This window comes from Bemisia tabaci, chromosome 5 (genome assembly GCF_918797505.1).
Source record: "Bemisia tabaci chromosome 5, PGI_BMITA_v3".
In the NCBI taxonomy this organism is placed as follows: Eukaryota; Metazoa; Arthropoda; class Insecta; order Hemiptera; family Aleyrodidae; genus Bemisia; species Bemisia tabaci.
The window spans coordinates 11,296,052-11,312,142 of NC_092797.1; the positions used below are offsets into that span (position 1 = coordinate 11,296,052).

The 16,091-nt window shown below is 39.7% G+C and overlaps 1 protein-coding gene across 1 annotated transcript in view; it reads right to left on the reverse strand.

Moving 5' to 3' along the window:
* Nucleotides 1-16,091, reverse strand: part of LOC109042231 (Ecdysone-induced protein 78C) — a 135,401-nt gene that overhangs the window by 26,774 nt on the left and 92,536 nt on the right. The window contains exon 3 of the mRNA XM_019058879.2: nucleotides 4,859-4,983. Within this exon, the coding sequence (XP_018914424.1) occupies nucleotides 4,859-4,983 (125 nt within the window). The remainder of the gene's footprint in view (nucleotides 1-4,858; nucleotides 4,984-16,091) is intronic.

The following is a 16,091-nucleotide window of genomic DNA, read 5'->3' on the forward strand; positions in this document are numbered from 1 at the left end:
AAGAAGGTTCACCTAAAATTTCAAAACTTAGTCATCAAAATTTTCAAAATGGCGGCCATCTAAAAATCCTGTTCAACTCATGTAAAAATCGTAAAATTTCAACTAAATTTTAGGCGCCTTATGTGACCTGATGAACCCCAAAAATTAGTCAAATTGTGTTTTCCGATCCAAAATAAGTCCTGGAGGATGTCTTGGGCTTATGCATTCCACTTCAAAATGGCGAATTTCTCATTTGGCCATCCAAAGAAATATGAATTCCATATTATTAAAATGATACGTTTCGGCAACTCTAAGTGACAAGTCAAAGATAATATTTTCAAAATGTTCGTCTGTAAATGAAAATTTCGGCGAGCCCCCCCCCCCCCCTCCTTTTCATTTTCCTACGTTTCATAAACCATGTCCGAAACCTTCCCTCATTAGAAATAAATAAGAAAGTCTGTTTCAAATCATACAAGAAACTTGTTAAAAATAGGATGCAACTTTATATTTATGAGGACCCCCCTCCCCCCTCCATGACAGTATAGACAATGGGAAAATCGTAATGAAAGAAAATAAAATTTTAAAAAATTAGTCTGCCCGGGATTTGAACCCCGATCATGCAGGTAAAAACGAAAGAGGCAGTCAACTGAGCAACCATTCGATCTTATCTGTACCGGTGAAAAGCCTCATGATAAGGCTCACTCAAATCAGGGGACCGAGCGCGCGTGGTGAGATGCTGCCTCCGTCTCAATTCACCTGTGACAGAATGTAAGGGGAGATTGCATGACGCCACATGCACGCTTTTACACTAGGAATCGCCGAAGAAAATGTGCTCTCACTCTCAAGGTCGCGGAAGGTCGCAGTAAAACTAAAGATATTTCAAATCTAGATAGTTTTCTGAACACTCTCATATAAGTTTCATGGTGTTCCGTGTAGTTCCGCGCTTTTGCGGCTCTAATAAAGCCAGGAAAAGTAAACGGTCTTGGGCACTGTTTTCAATGAGCAATTATAATACTTAAATAATGATTTTGGAGAAATCAACGGTCATATTTCCTTTCTCTGGCCTTTGACATCTCGTTTCATCCAGAAATGACCCTTTTTCGCCACGAAGTACTCTAAAAAAAAGCAATACAGTGGCACCACTCCTGATGGCGAGATTGAGGCTGGACGTTTACCGGCTGCAATCCCTATCATTTTAGCGACCAAAATATTTATTTTTGTGATAACCATGATAGATACGTAACCAGTGGGTGCCTATGGACCCACTCTGACCATAAATAACACCATTTGTTGACTTGATATAAGGGGGGTTTTGAGCAGCTAGATTGGGGGTTTGACACACTGTGGGCCGGTCCCCGGTTCGAGTAGCGTCCCAGAGCACCCGCGCGGTCGTAGTTAGAGTCATATAATGCGCTTCTTGCCCCCCCCCCCCCCCCATTAGCCCCCTCCTCTTCAGATGCTGTCAATAAGCTTCTCATAATACCTTCCTGATCAGAAACCGCGCGGCTTCCATAGGAAACCCAACACATAGACGTGGTTTTCGCTCGGTGGTGAAGCTTGGCTTCGCGATCAACACAGATGTTATGATCGGGACGCGATGTTTCTCGTTTTCGCGACCTCTACTACCAAAGATTCTCGCGAATCGGTTGCACTGGGTTTCGCCCATTCAAATGCTTGTAAAATAATCGATATTATCGAGAGAGCAAATCTCGCCCAGAATCGATTATTTACCATGAATTTAAATAGAGTTGAGCGTTGCTGCGTTCTACGATCGGTTTCCGTCGGAGATGCGCTCCGATGGAGAACTGCTCCTTCGCATTTTATGGTGTTTTTGTAATTTCGATGCAAATGGAGTTTCTGTAAGAGTCGGGGATTTCAGATTTCTATAAACGAATCTCGAGTAAAACGCGGGGACACGATAATGCCGCTGATTTCCTTTGAAACCGGAGACTGTGGCGATTCTTACAGTTGCTGTTCATACAGGGCGTTACTAAATGCGTATCCTCATCGCAATTTATGAAAGTATATAGGGGTTTTAAGTTAGTTTTTAGTTTTACAGTGCTTTTAAATTAAGTTTTTTTCTATATAAAAAAAATCCTTAAATTTTCTGTTAATGTTATTGAGTAAAAAAGAGAAATTCAGAAAAATTCCAAGAAAAACTGTTTTTTCATCCTCTTTTAAAATATTAAAACACAAGCTGAGACTCACAGCGTCGATATACATTTTTTTTTGTGTGTGTGTGTGTGGAAAAATCGATTTTTTTTCACACAAGAGCGTTTGTTTATTGTTTGTTTGCCCCCCCCTCCCCGCCCCCGTGGTTCCTTCGTTTTGTTCATGACAGCTTAAATTGAAAGAAAGGAGAAGAAAATTTTGCCATTTTTCAAGAATCACCATTGATCAGAAGGGGAAAAATATAGTCAGAATCTCTAATGAACACACAACAACGAACAGGTGCGAAGTCAACACTAACGCCTTGATGCAACTTTTCTAGCTCGATGATTGTGCTAATTGCATACGCCAAAAATTGTAGGCGCGCTAGGTTTAGTGCATCCTCGATAACCTGCATTACATGCATCAAGCATTGTTCACATCGACCCTAAGAGCCCCGTGAGTTGCTTGGAACTAGTACACAATCAGAAATCGAGGTTAATTAATTTTCTCTCTGCAACGTACCCTATTCACCTTCACTGATTCAGCTTTTATCAGACAACGAAGGCTCTTTCAGTGCATTAATTTTACAGGGTAACGTTAGATAATACGATGTGGTGAAATTTCAAGACTTTATATTTCATGAAATTCTGCCACCCTGATCAGAAAGCATCACAAACACGGCAACAGCGACACTCTCCCTTCATAGGTACCCTCCTCCATGCTGCATAGATTCATAAAGTATTGGTGGGCAAATGTTGCAACTGAGGCCCATTCACGCGCAGTCGATAGTCATTTCCTACGGCTCGAACCTCATAATCATCGTTTCTGGGCTCAAACATGACGGAACGCATCGATCGTCCACTGCCCAGCCACGGTTTGGGCTCGACGTTGTCAAATCTCACGACTCATTCGTTCGGGAATAAACGGGGAAGGTGCATTTATAGCGGGATTTGACAACGCTGCTCGAGCTTCGTATTGTGCGCGTTATGACACGCTGCATTCTAGTGAACTTTCCTCGATATTCAAAACGATTTAATTAAACACCCCGGCTCTCGTGATTCACCTGGTTTCGGCATGAGGCTGTTTGTTTATCTATTTGAGAATAGAAAAAAGTGTAAGTTTGCGGGGAGAATAAGAATTAATTGTGATTGTCCCCGAATATAGAGAGCCTTGGTCCACAGAGATTTAAAATCGAGCTTATATGTTACCAAAGCAAAGAGATGAGTCCTGCAAAATTTTGTGATGAAAAAAAGGGGGAAAAGAGAGAAAAAATTGTTTTTATGGCCTTTATTACGGCCTCAACTTGGAGAGCTTTTTTTGAGCTTTGGAGTTGATTTCAGAGAAAACCAGTGGCACCATCGTGTTCTTCGCGAAATTTTACACATGAATCAGTGCTTAGCTCGCAAATTCCTCACACATGAAAGAGCTCCATTCACTAGGAAATTCGCAATTTACCGGGAGAAATTTGGCAATGTTCGAAAGTTTACAAGCCGTCCTTCCTAGGATCGGAAGGGTGGTATTTGATGTTTTGATAATGAGGCTATTTCGGCGGCTGCCTCCGAAAGAGAGTAACAACTAATCTGCCGTGCTGAGGAAAAACGCCGTATCAACCTTCAGGCGTTGCCAAATTTTCTTCCATAAAACACGAATTCCCTGGTAAACTTATGAATATTTTTCTTCCAATTTTTCAGGGAATATTCTTTGTACTTTGGTTTAATGTTCCTGCAAATTGCAAGGAAAAATATGCATAATTTTCCTTAAAAATAAACACTTTACCCACGGAAATTTGGCAACTCTGGAATGTTCATACGGTGTTTTTCCTTAGCGCGGCAGTAATGTTCTTCGCGGAGGATGATTCTTGGCGGAGCTTAGTGGTTGCTGTACGCGCAAAAATGCGCTCGTACCTAAAACACGTGCTCGACGCAAGCGGAATATTAATCGCAAATAATAAATTCGGTACTGCTCTGCGTGCTTTGCATGAGAGAGGAATTCATTCTTCACAGTGAACCGAGGAGTGATAGAACCCACGTGTTTCAGACAGAATTACGATAGGTTAACCGTAACCTTCTCTTGTGAAAGATTTAACTTTTAAACAAGACAAAAAAAAGTTTTTAAATAAAACTGCACTGTCGTGCGAGGGAAGAGCGTCATATGAACGTATTTTTGAAGGAAGCACCGGAATAATCAATACTCCGATTTCCCGGAACTAGTACCCAATTCCGGAACTTTTGAGATTTTCCTGAATTTTCCCGGAACTTTTGAAGTTCCACGCGTAGAGTACATAGAGTCATAATGCGAGTGGGAGAGCTGGCGCCACTTTTAAGCATTTTCTAGGTCCCGAATTCCGAGATTCCTGTGCGACGCCGGGTCCCTTTTTCGATACCCAATCGATTGTTTGCGATACACGGGGACCCGGCCATATTCCACACCGCCATTTTGGATCGAATATGTATCGAAAAAGTGACCTCTCGCACCAGGCTCGGAACTCGTCGAGCAGAACATGGCGCCAGCTCTCCCACTTACATTACGACTCTATGTACTCCATGGTTCCACGAAATGTTTCAGATCTTTTGCATTTTCCGGAACTTTTGAAAAAAATTTAAAAGAATTCCGGAAATTTTGATGGTCATGCGGCGGAAGAAATTGGAACAAAACGGTTTCGAATCTCAGGACTTTTGAGGGACATGGAATAGGAACACTGGGAAAGATGATTCGGAAGATATCTTACCTTGCATCCTTCGCAAGAGGTTACTCCGTAGTGGTAGCCTGAGGCTTTGTCGCCGCAAACTTTGCAAGGTACAAATGACTTGGTGGGTGTCGAGCTGTTCGAATCTGCAGCTACATAGTGTTGCTCTGAAACACAGATTAATTCAGTTTCCTTTAGTTATTAGGTTCAGTTGAGACGAGAACCGACTAAAAATCATCTTTTTTGACGCAAATCGTCGTTTCCTAGACGAATGAACGGAACTCCATTCCGAGGTTGCAAAAATAACTCAAACGATTCGATATTTTACAAGAAAGATGTATATGTGCCATTTCCGTCATCAATTCTTCTGACTTTTGAATGAGATCTCTGGAAAAATCAGAGATATTTCCAGTTAGATATGCCCAAGATTCTCTTGGTAAAAATGAACTTGGTAATTAGAAATTTTGGCAACATAAAATATAGTTACGTTCTATCGTTAAGGAGGCGACGAAGTAATAACATACCGGACGTGCGATAAATCTTCTAAAGACAATTACCTCATAATTTTTTTTTTTTTTTTTACCTAATGAGACCAGGACCTTCCAATGACCCAAAATTGTTCTCCAAAATATTTTAACGGAACGAATATTTGGACTGCGTTTAGCAGAAAGGAACCAAGCCACATCAACTACTGCCAAATTCGAATAGACAATTTAATTTCTTAGGAGAGAGCATTTGTGCGGATTTTTTCGAAAATTTTCAGGAATTTCCTTCGCACTTTGCAGAAAATTCAATGAAATTGCACAAAAATCCGTACAACCGTTTTCATGTAAGAACTTAAATTGCCTAATTTTTAACAATAGCTGATGTGGCTTGGTTCCTTTCTGTTTAACGCGGCATCCATTTTATCTTTATATTCCACCCCTTGAGAATTTCCAGAGGGAACCTCATAGCCTTTTCTTTCCCGCTCATAATAAATCTCTCACTACAACACTTTAAAAAAAAATTGGGTCAGTAGGCGAAGCGCACCAATAAAAGCGCAAAGCTCTCTGCGATTATTTAAAAATGAGTTAGGTTACGCCTGTTTTTGACGTCCGTAACAAGGCGGCGAAAAATGCGAACGTTAAACCGTTCGGGCAAGAGTATCCTATCCGCGATATGTAATTTGCCTGCATCGTGCGCTGCCAGCGATCATAAAGCGAAGTCGGTTATCGACACGACGTCGCACAATGGATCGAATCAACAGGAGAAGTCGGACAAAATGTTGAAACTTTAAAAGCTTATAAGTCCGTTTATACATAATTTTGAGGTTCTAACAATGGTTCCATTGGTTTTCTCGTTAAATTTTCCTCTAGAGTCAACCTTAAAAATTTAAAATATAACGAATTTAACATCAAAATTTGCAGTTTTAGTCAAAAGTTTCATGTCCGATTTCTCCGATTGATTCGATCCACTGTGCGACATGTCGTCGCGATGAATGTCTACTGTGATAATTTCATTTGCCCGCGGAGTGGAAAACCTGTTAAGGCAATTACCGCCCAAGCGATAGCTTTTTTACAACAAAGGGAGCCGAGACGGGGAGCGACGGGGGATGAAAAAAAGGGGGGTGGGTAAACTTGGGGCAGGGAAAACGGAGGAAATCAGGGGAATGTCTGCTAGCCTCAGAGAGCACGTGGGGCTGTATTGATTACGCTCGAATTTGGGTCGTCCATACCTCTATAGAAATCCCGGTTTACGGACAGTACTCCTATTATCGCCGGGCCATTTCGCGCTTTTTATTTTCTTCCCGGGATGGGATGAGGAGTCCGAGACTTTATTTGTCCTTTTGTATCTTTAGACGGTTCGCTAAAGTGGATTCTTGGCTTTGCATTCTGAAGACGGTCCACTGATAAAAAAAAGTTCTGTCGTATGAACTAGCAGTTTTAAGGTAAGAGTTCAAAAAAGGTACTTTTAAGAAAAATTTGGATCAAGTGTTGATTCCAGAGCAGAAACTTGCGGACAGTTTTACATCCTTTATTGTTACAAAAATTAATTAATCTATTTGCATATAAATGACTCATGTGGAAAGTTTGCCTTCGTAAACCAAGAACCTTTTTCGCTTGGACGGTCATAAATTTGAAAAATAAAAAACTCGGGTTCTTGAGAGAAATCCGTCTTCTCTTATTTTATCTCCTGTTTCTCTTTTCGTGAAAATATACGCGGCAAGAGTCTGAATAAATCTAGAGAGCTTCTCTTAAGCGTGAGATCTCACTTTTCCGCATGAAATTAAACTGTCGGTTACAATCAAGAGTCTGCACGAGCTTAAAGTAGAGCTTTTTATTCGAAACAAAAGGAGCTCATTTCCGCAAAAAAGCAGTTGTGTATACATAATTTACGTAAAGTCACTTCGTCTCTTGGATGCCAATTTTCTTTCAGAATGCAGCACCTCGATTTAAAATGGCTCCGTTCTTTATTTTCAACTTCTAACACTTTAGTGGACGACTCAAAGCTGAAGCCGACAGAAGTATGGATTCCTAGTCAAACTAATTGAACGTTAATGGTGTTCGAAATACTAATTGACTCTCCGGAGCAATTAGTTAGTGTTCCGGAAAGAAATATTTTCTCTTAGGAACGATAAGTTATTACTTATAAGTTATCACTTATCGTTCCGGAGAGAAAATATCTGTCTACTTTTTTGGTTATAAAATGGACAATCTTTGGAAGTTCGCAAAAATTAAGGGAAACTATGTATTCTTTCTAGTCTCCCCTTGTGCCCATGTGGAAAGAAAAGTGGAATTGACTGTGATTTTATCATGAAAAAACAATTTTAGAATAACTTTCTTCAGTGTAAAGTAGGTTAGTTACGGTGATACACTCAGGATATTGAATATTCTCCGGAAGAACTGTCTTTAAAACATGATTTTTTTTTTTAAACGATGGGCAATTTTTTTTTTCAGTCCACTTTAAGAAAAATGTTTCAATAAATAATTTCTGGAAAAGAGTTCCTTCTAAATCAACTGGAATTCCGTTTGAAAATATTTAGGATACCGCTTCACTCTCAACTCATCTTGAAAATTTTATCGAAAAATGTATTTTTTGAAATTATTCCGCGGAAATTATACAATAGAAGTTCCTTCGGATTTTATCGGAAATTTTCCTCCAGATAAGACGGACCGCAGAACGAATTGAATGGCTGGAATTCGTTAAATTTACTGCCGCAGAGGAACATGTTAAGCTCCTATCTAAAAAATGCCGATGAGCGATTGGAGTCAGAATCATCACTCTCGTTTGGGGAAAGATCACTGAACCCAAAAGACACGCAAATGATGCTGCCAAATTATTCGGTTAAATACGCGCATTTTATCAATCCTACAGGAGGCATGGAAATCTTTTAAAATTTGGCATCGGTTTGAAGGTGTTCAGCACTCCGGAGCTCGAGGGTTGTGTGTTAAGCATCAGCTTTGCATTTGATTTTTGGGTGATAGGATGAGTGTGCCACATGTATTTTAAACCACAAAACATGCTGTAAAATTTCGTTGTTGGCTCCGCTTGATACGTAAATCAGATGTTAATTTTTGGTAGGATCTCTAATTCAGGGAACAGAATGAGAAAATCAACAAGACAACGACAATTAAAGCCAAAATTAGACATTTTTTATTATTTTCAAAAATTTGCCCAAATTAGACATTTGTTATTAATGTCAATGATTTGCCTTTTATTGGGCACAATTACAATATTAGCAAATGATAATATCCGTTAAAAGTAGATATGATCTAATAACGAAGAGAATAATTGGACTGCATTTTGCAATTTGGAACTATAAATTCTGGCTCCTCTGGAAAAAACACTTATGTGCATAGGGAAACTAATGGCACATACGTTGTTTTTAACCCGGGCTAAAATTTAGAGTTCCAAATTGCAAAATACAGTCCAATTAAGCAATATGTTAACGAGCGAGTTCGATTGAATTTTACCAAACTCTAAAGTTAAGATTAATGATATTTTTAGCAAAACCTGCCCTTGGAGAAAATATTTACGGATTTACTAAGTTTGCGATTCATAGTATGAAAACCTAACTTTTCAGAGCTTTCAAAAATTTTTCTCACTCCTTCCTCTGTCCTCTGTAAGGTTGAATTTGTCCTCTGTTTTACTTTAATGAAACCCCTTCTTCACCGTTCATTCACTTGACGATCGAAAATTAGCGCACTCCAAAATAGCATATTACTGATTCAACTTTATCATATCAACAATATAATCTCACCTGTGTGATCTATCGAATACGATCTATAAAAACCATCAAGTGAACGTGCCAGTGGAGGAGGAGTGTATGAGACGCGTTTACTCGTGTTGGGCACATTTTTTGTGATAGCCCTGTCAACACTAACAAAAGTTCAGTTCCGTCAATCCTTCCCTGTTTGGACAAGGCCTTCCATTTATAAAAAACGAACGAAAAAATTATGAAAGAACAAACATAAGCGTGGTTAATAATTTTAACTTCCACCGCTGCCCGACCGCACTATGTTGGCGCAATGCGTGAAGTATTCATGCAGTCTTGTAGGCGCTATGCGTTTCATGCCGACCGCCGCACCGCTCCGTTCCAGGTCAAATTGCGTGTTTGGTTTCTCTCTTAACTCGACCAATTAAAGGTGTTGTCTCTTGTATCACCGAAAGACGACAAAATTAGAAATTGCTATACTTTCACTCTCAAGAAAAGAGATTTTGTCGCCTTTTCTCGTTTGTAATTTATTTTCTGAATCCGATTTTTCTCTCTCTTTTTTTGATACCTACATTAACTTACCTAACTTAATCCGGCCCTGTTCATGCCACAGAGGGTTAAGCTTCAAACTTACGATTAGAGGCGCTAAATATTTCATTCACGGATGTGCTTTTGGAAGATGTGTCTACACAGCGTGCATACAGCTTTACGTGAAATTCGGATGAGGTTACTTGTACTTTTTTACTTGAGTCCTGACAACGTCCATTCATACTCCATTCAGTGACTCAAATCATGTTTTGTATTCATTTTACACGGTATGATGAACGTGTTCATGCGTATCAAAAGATATACGTATAAAAACGCCTATATTCATGAATCTACCGTAATAAAAAGTGATCAGGTGATGGAAGATGATGAATGTAACTTGGTTCCCCCATGGATCTCCAACCTCATCAGGAATGCATTCTTTCTTCATTTATTCTTTAGTTCTGGAAATAATCGAGCAAAAATTCGTAGGTCCACTGAACAATATATAATATTTGACAGTTTATGAAAGATTTTAAGGGGCCGTCCATAAATTACGTAAGGCTCTTATGGGAGGAAGGGGAGTCTCTAGCAAAAGCCTTACGGTGCAAAGGCACCGTAAGGCCTATTTTTTTCTATTTTCTTTTTCGTAAGCGAGGGGAGGGGGGAAGGTTGAGCCTGAAGTAAGGTTTCCAGCCTATATCTAAAGAAAATGCAAAAATCCATTTTTTGTCAGGTTTAATACATTTGAAGATGAAATAGAGGAAATCAGCACATCGCCGATTGCTGACCGATCGGACTAGGCTCCTGTCATTGCTCTTGTTTCCCACTTCTTCGCTCCGGAGGATGATGAGTAGTTGGTAACTTCATCATTATTTTATACTTTATACTTTTAACTATTTCAAAACAAAAAACATCTTCAATTTTGCAGCAGGTATTTTTGTTAATTAAACTAATTGTATCATTAATATTTAGTAAGTATGATCTTAGTTCAAAAATTTTGTTTCCCTGATAACAATGTTGGCCTAAAAATTGGATTGTTTTTCTGAAAGAAAACGTAAAGCTTAGATCTGCCATGATTGAAAAAAGGGGGGAGGGTCAGTCGAGCCTTACGTAATTTTTAGAGGGAAGGGATGCCTTACGATGCGTTATGAGGTAGAGGGGGTCTAAAAATGGGGGAAAGTACCTTACGTAATTTATCAATGACCCCTAAGTTTGAAAATATTCTATTGAAATTATTTCTTGTGGGTATTTATTGAGTCAAAAAACATGAGTTTTCTCATCGTAACGTTCAGATACGCCATCGAACAGTCATTATCACTCTCAGAGCGAGAATAGTTTAAAATCTTGAGCATAAATTACGTTTTCTTCTGAGGAATCGGGAGGGTTACACAATACCTACTCACAAGTAGCTATAAACAGCAGTTCCAAATTCAACCTCACTTAATTCCAAAAGAGGAACCTGCTATTTTCTTGATGAGTGATGCTTACACGCAGGAGGATGAGCTGTCCGTGCCGTGGCGAGCTTTGCGATATATCGATTGATCTGCTTTTGACCACAGCTTCAAATGGGGAGGTATTGATAAATCGATCATTCACGCCTCGCCACTGTAAGCTGTAGATAGTCTATTAAGCAGAGTTGCCAAAGTGAGTGGATCTATTATTCCGTCTTGACTTCCATCTCAACACGAATTATTAATTTTAAACTCTCTTTAATACAGTTGTAATGCTTTTATATTTTTAGAGATTTTGTCTGAATTCGATCTTGACATAAAAAGGACTAGCTATTTTGCGACCAAAAAATTCTAACTACTCATCGTAATGTTTCAGATTGCCCAATTTTTCTTCTTTTTTTTCTCTTCGAGAAAATGAATCAATATTTTCACATGCATTTTTGACAAATGATTTTAGGCAGGAAAAGCTATACAGTACGGAAGTTCAGGAGTTGATAACTTTGGTAAATCTTTATGAGGGCATGATTATTATCTTACATTTGCATCGTGGCGACAAACAAAAATGGAAAATTTGTTGGTGAAAATTCGAGGGAAAATTCAATTAAAATGATTGATAATGAATAATTTTTCTGGTGATAGTATAACGCAAGGTAAATACTGAAGCGAGGTCCATAGAGTTCATATAGACCGGAAAACCAGTAGAGATGAAAAATGCAATTAATAACAGTTTTTAAGCAGACTTGGGAGGCCATAAAATACGTATACATATAGTAAAAACTAAGTTTTGAAATTTCGAAGAGAAAAATTTCTCATTGGTCAAACTTCGATGTTCAAAGTTCCTCGTCAAACCCTCAGTTCTTTATTGCAGGTTGTATTTTCAGCTCCTGAATATTTCATTAGATCTCCTCATCAAAATAAGTTTTACGCTCCTGTCAAACCTGAGCGCGAAGCGGCCTCTGAGAGTTGGGCCCTTGTGGTGGCCAGGGGGCGTGCCCCCCTAGTTTCTTAAAGAAGAGTAACTTGACAACGAAGTCCATACCCGATGATTCAAAATTGTGCTGTGCAGTCGGACCAGTCAATGGGAATAGGCGAGGGCCAAAAACTGAAGGAGAAAAAACTAGTTTGAGGAAGGAGAAAAAATAACCGGGGGGGGGGGGGGGGGGGGGGGGAGAGTATCATGATGAACGTGGCTTGGAGGAGTGGCCGACTATTAAACTGAACGTTTAATTCAATGGGATTTCAAAGCGGGCGCTGATTAATGAAACTGTATTATCGAATTGTATCCGTCGCACGGTGGACCGAGTCCAATAGAGAGGTCGGACATGAAATTTTTGACTGAAACTGCAAATTTTGATGTTGATTTTGTCACATTTTAAAGTTGAAGGGATGCATCGAGAAGAAAATTTCACGAGGAAATCAATTAGACCACTTTTAGAATCTCAAAGTTTTGAATAAACGGAGTTAAAAGCGATTAAAGTTTCCAAATTTTGTCCGACCTCTCCTATTGACTCGATCCGCTGTGCGGCGTTGCTCCGGCCCGCATTCCCTCCTCCCCGCCCTAGGCCCCGGGGCCCATCGTTTTCAAAATTACATTCACTCTGAGTGATTTCCTCCGCAGTCAAATGGACGCCCTCTCAAGCTCATTGAGAAACTAAAAGCTTTCCTCCTCTCTGAGAAAATTTCAGGTTTGAATTAGAAGCTGACCTCTGCGTGCCTAAAAAATTCAGGTCTTAAAGATCTCGTCTTGAAGATTACAAATAAAATTAATTTAATTAATCGTGCGTATATTTTACGCAAAGTAAAAAAGCATTGGGAAACCGACTGATGACTATATACGATCCGAACGAGGCGGGAATTAATCAGATGTATTGTCAGGAGTTTCATTTTTTCACCCTCATTCCCCTTGAAAGTTGAATTTTCAGTCGTCTTGCTTATAGTTTAAAGTCTCGTTTGAACCGTGGATGATACGAAGGTAGACTTAGAACCTAATTTCTCAGCAAGTGAAAAAATCAGAATTTGGCTGAAAAAATGGGAAATGCTGGGATGCGCAGTCACAAAAAAGAATGCCCGGCTGGGATTGGACATTGGATTTTGCTTTCGTTGAGGCTCATACAATTTTTTGCCTGTTTTTAGACCTGAAGTATTACTGGCCTCTATAAGTAAGGTCTAAAGTATCGTATTTTGCTTTTTTCTCAAGCTGAGACGGCGAAACACAAAGAAAAATTGATTGTACTACAGACTTACTGACAGGTGGTAATGCAGTAAACTCCAACATACCTGTAACAAACAAAATTTGAATTCTATTAGCATAATTATTGGGAAACATATGACATCAAAGTAAGAACGATGGATTCAATATACGTTAGTTTAAAATCTCGCTCAGAGACAAATGAATCGTACCTCTTACAATTTTCATATCTGATCTCAAATCCAACCTTAATTTCTAGTCGCGGTTCTACTATTAGTTTTGAGGTAGCAATTATTTTGGTCTGAGTGGCTTTGCAGTATTATTTCCGGGGCCAAAATAAGTGTTACCACAAAGAAAAGTAACATTTTTAACTAGTATGCGAAGATAGCTCTTGACCTGAAATCAGACAGGGGAATTATAAGTGCTTACATTCATTATTCTCCGGGTCAAGAATATCCAAGAGGCGAAGAAGATGATCCAACCAGAAATGAATCCCTGAGGCAACCATAGTGTATTTATTTAATTATTAGATGCCTACAGGATACTTTAAGAGATAATCTTTGGGTGAAACCGCAATAATCTGTGAATTTACGTGTAACCGGACTGAGAAAACTGCCAGGCTAAGGGAAAACGCCGTATGAACATTCGAGAGTTGCCAAATTTCCTCCGAAGGAATTTTAATTTGAATACTTTTATTGGGTTTTCGTTACGTGTATTCTTCCTTTCAATTCCTGGAAACTGTATATTAAAGTGAAAATACAATTCTGTTAAAAATTCGGAGGAAAATATCCACAATTTTTCCAAGAAATTCGCACTTCATTGAAGGAAATTTGGCAACGCCTGAAGGCTCATACGGCGTTTTTCCTCAGCACGGCAAAAAAAGGAACGACGATAATCTACAAATTTAAAGATATAAACCGGGCTTTTGGTAAATACTCGGGTGCATAATAAAGGCCGAACAATAAAGCGAGAGCCCCGATATCCGCCATTAAATCAATTTTAAACTTTCCTTGCTCGCGACCGTTGTAGCCTTAAGGCACACCCACCTCGACGCGGAAGAAAAGGCAGGATCCAAGTTTAGATGGCTAAGTTTGTGCACAAAACCGGCGTCTAATTAACCCCGCGAGGTACCCAACGGCATACCTCCGGCTTATCTGACTGAAAACCCGCAGCGTTGTCGCGTGTCATCGATCCGATGCGGTTTTTTCGGTGTTTCGGATCGTGGCCATTCGGCGATCTGGCAACAGCGGCGTCGGGTTTATGTTCGTTTGATGGTAAAGTTGAAACCGCGCCAAGTTTGAATGTTGCGATACACGCTGCGCACCGCATGATCCGCAGCAACGAGTGACGCCTCACAGTGGAGAACCTCCTCGCTTTTGCCCGACTAAAAGGATCGGGAAGGAAGCTGGATAAACCGTGATGTGATGATTAAAACCCATGGATCGGTCGAAAGTAATGAGTCGTTTGAAAATTTTAGCTAGGGTAAAAAGAATAGTTATTTCTTATAGAAAATGCCTCAAAAAACACTATGAGCAAATTGGGAAAGTCTGAAATAAACTCCTAGCCTCAGGAAATATGCATTTTTTTAAGCTTCCCGCTTCAAAAAGGATACTACGGCACAAGTGAGCATTCCGTGAGAGGAGTCATTCCATCCAACCCTTGTGCACAAGGATGCTACACATATTCAACATGGCCGACGCCAACCCGCTAAAGCCAAAACACACGCCACGAGATGGGATTTTCTAAACCGGCGTGTTTATATTTACATTTTCCTTGCGATGATAAAGAACATGGTGCTTTTTGAATGTTTTCTCGTGGAAGCGGCCATGTTGAGTATTGTGCAGCATCCTAGTGCGTAAGGGTTGGGTGGAACTTCTTCTGTTACGAAATGTTCATCTGTGCCGTAGTATCGTTTTTGAAGCGGGAGGCTTAAAAAACCTCATATTTCTTGTGCAGATTGTGAAGTTAGGAATGTATTTCAGACTTCCCCGATGCGCTCATCATGATTTTTGAGCCATTTTCTACGCGAAACAACTTTTCTTTTTACTCAATAGCTGAAATTTTCACAGGCCCATTATTTGTCAATAATGTGTATACATAATGCCTGGTCCTCTCTTTCCGGGTAAGAGAGATATGTTCCTTATTACAATTTAAATTTACTCTATTAGAACATATGTTTGCAAAAAATAAAAATAAAAAATAAAAATTAAAAAAGATTAAAACTAACTCCGTGTGCGGCAGATGCAGAGTCGCGAAAAATGCGTCGCCGCTGTCGCGTGCACCGGACGCATTGCACGTTACACCAAGCACGCAAAATCACGCGATCCAGAACTCCTCGCAAAAACCACGTAAGTCCATTGGAGACCTTGCGTAAATTCGTCGTTTTCCCTGCGCACGATGGTGTTCAAAACAAGTTCATCCCTCGGCTGAAAGAGCCGGAGAAGGATCAATGGACCTGCCGACCCTAGGTTATCACCGCGTTTCCTTACTAGGAATAAGGGACCGTCCATAAATTACCACACTCTCTATGTATGGTAAAAACGTCAGTTGGAAAACAACTAGATCACTATAAATGGACGTATTTCTGCCAAACGGAACCATGTGCATTAAGACATGACCCTTGAAACTCATATGAATATATGCATATAAAGGCTGACGTCATAATGTACGTAGTTCCGTTTAGCAGAAATACGTTCAAATGAGTTCCACCAACGCTTTTAGTCACGGAATCCAAAAGATTCGGTTAACCGCGGTTTGACGTAGAAAATAGATGTCTTTTGTGAATCTCAGTGAGGTGACCGAAAATGGTGGTTCCCTGGAGAATTTGATGTATTTAAAATTTTGTGAATTTCATATTTGAGGAGGAGCAACTGATTGAACTGGACATAGGTATCCTTGGTTGCTATAAGCTGA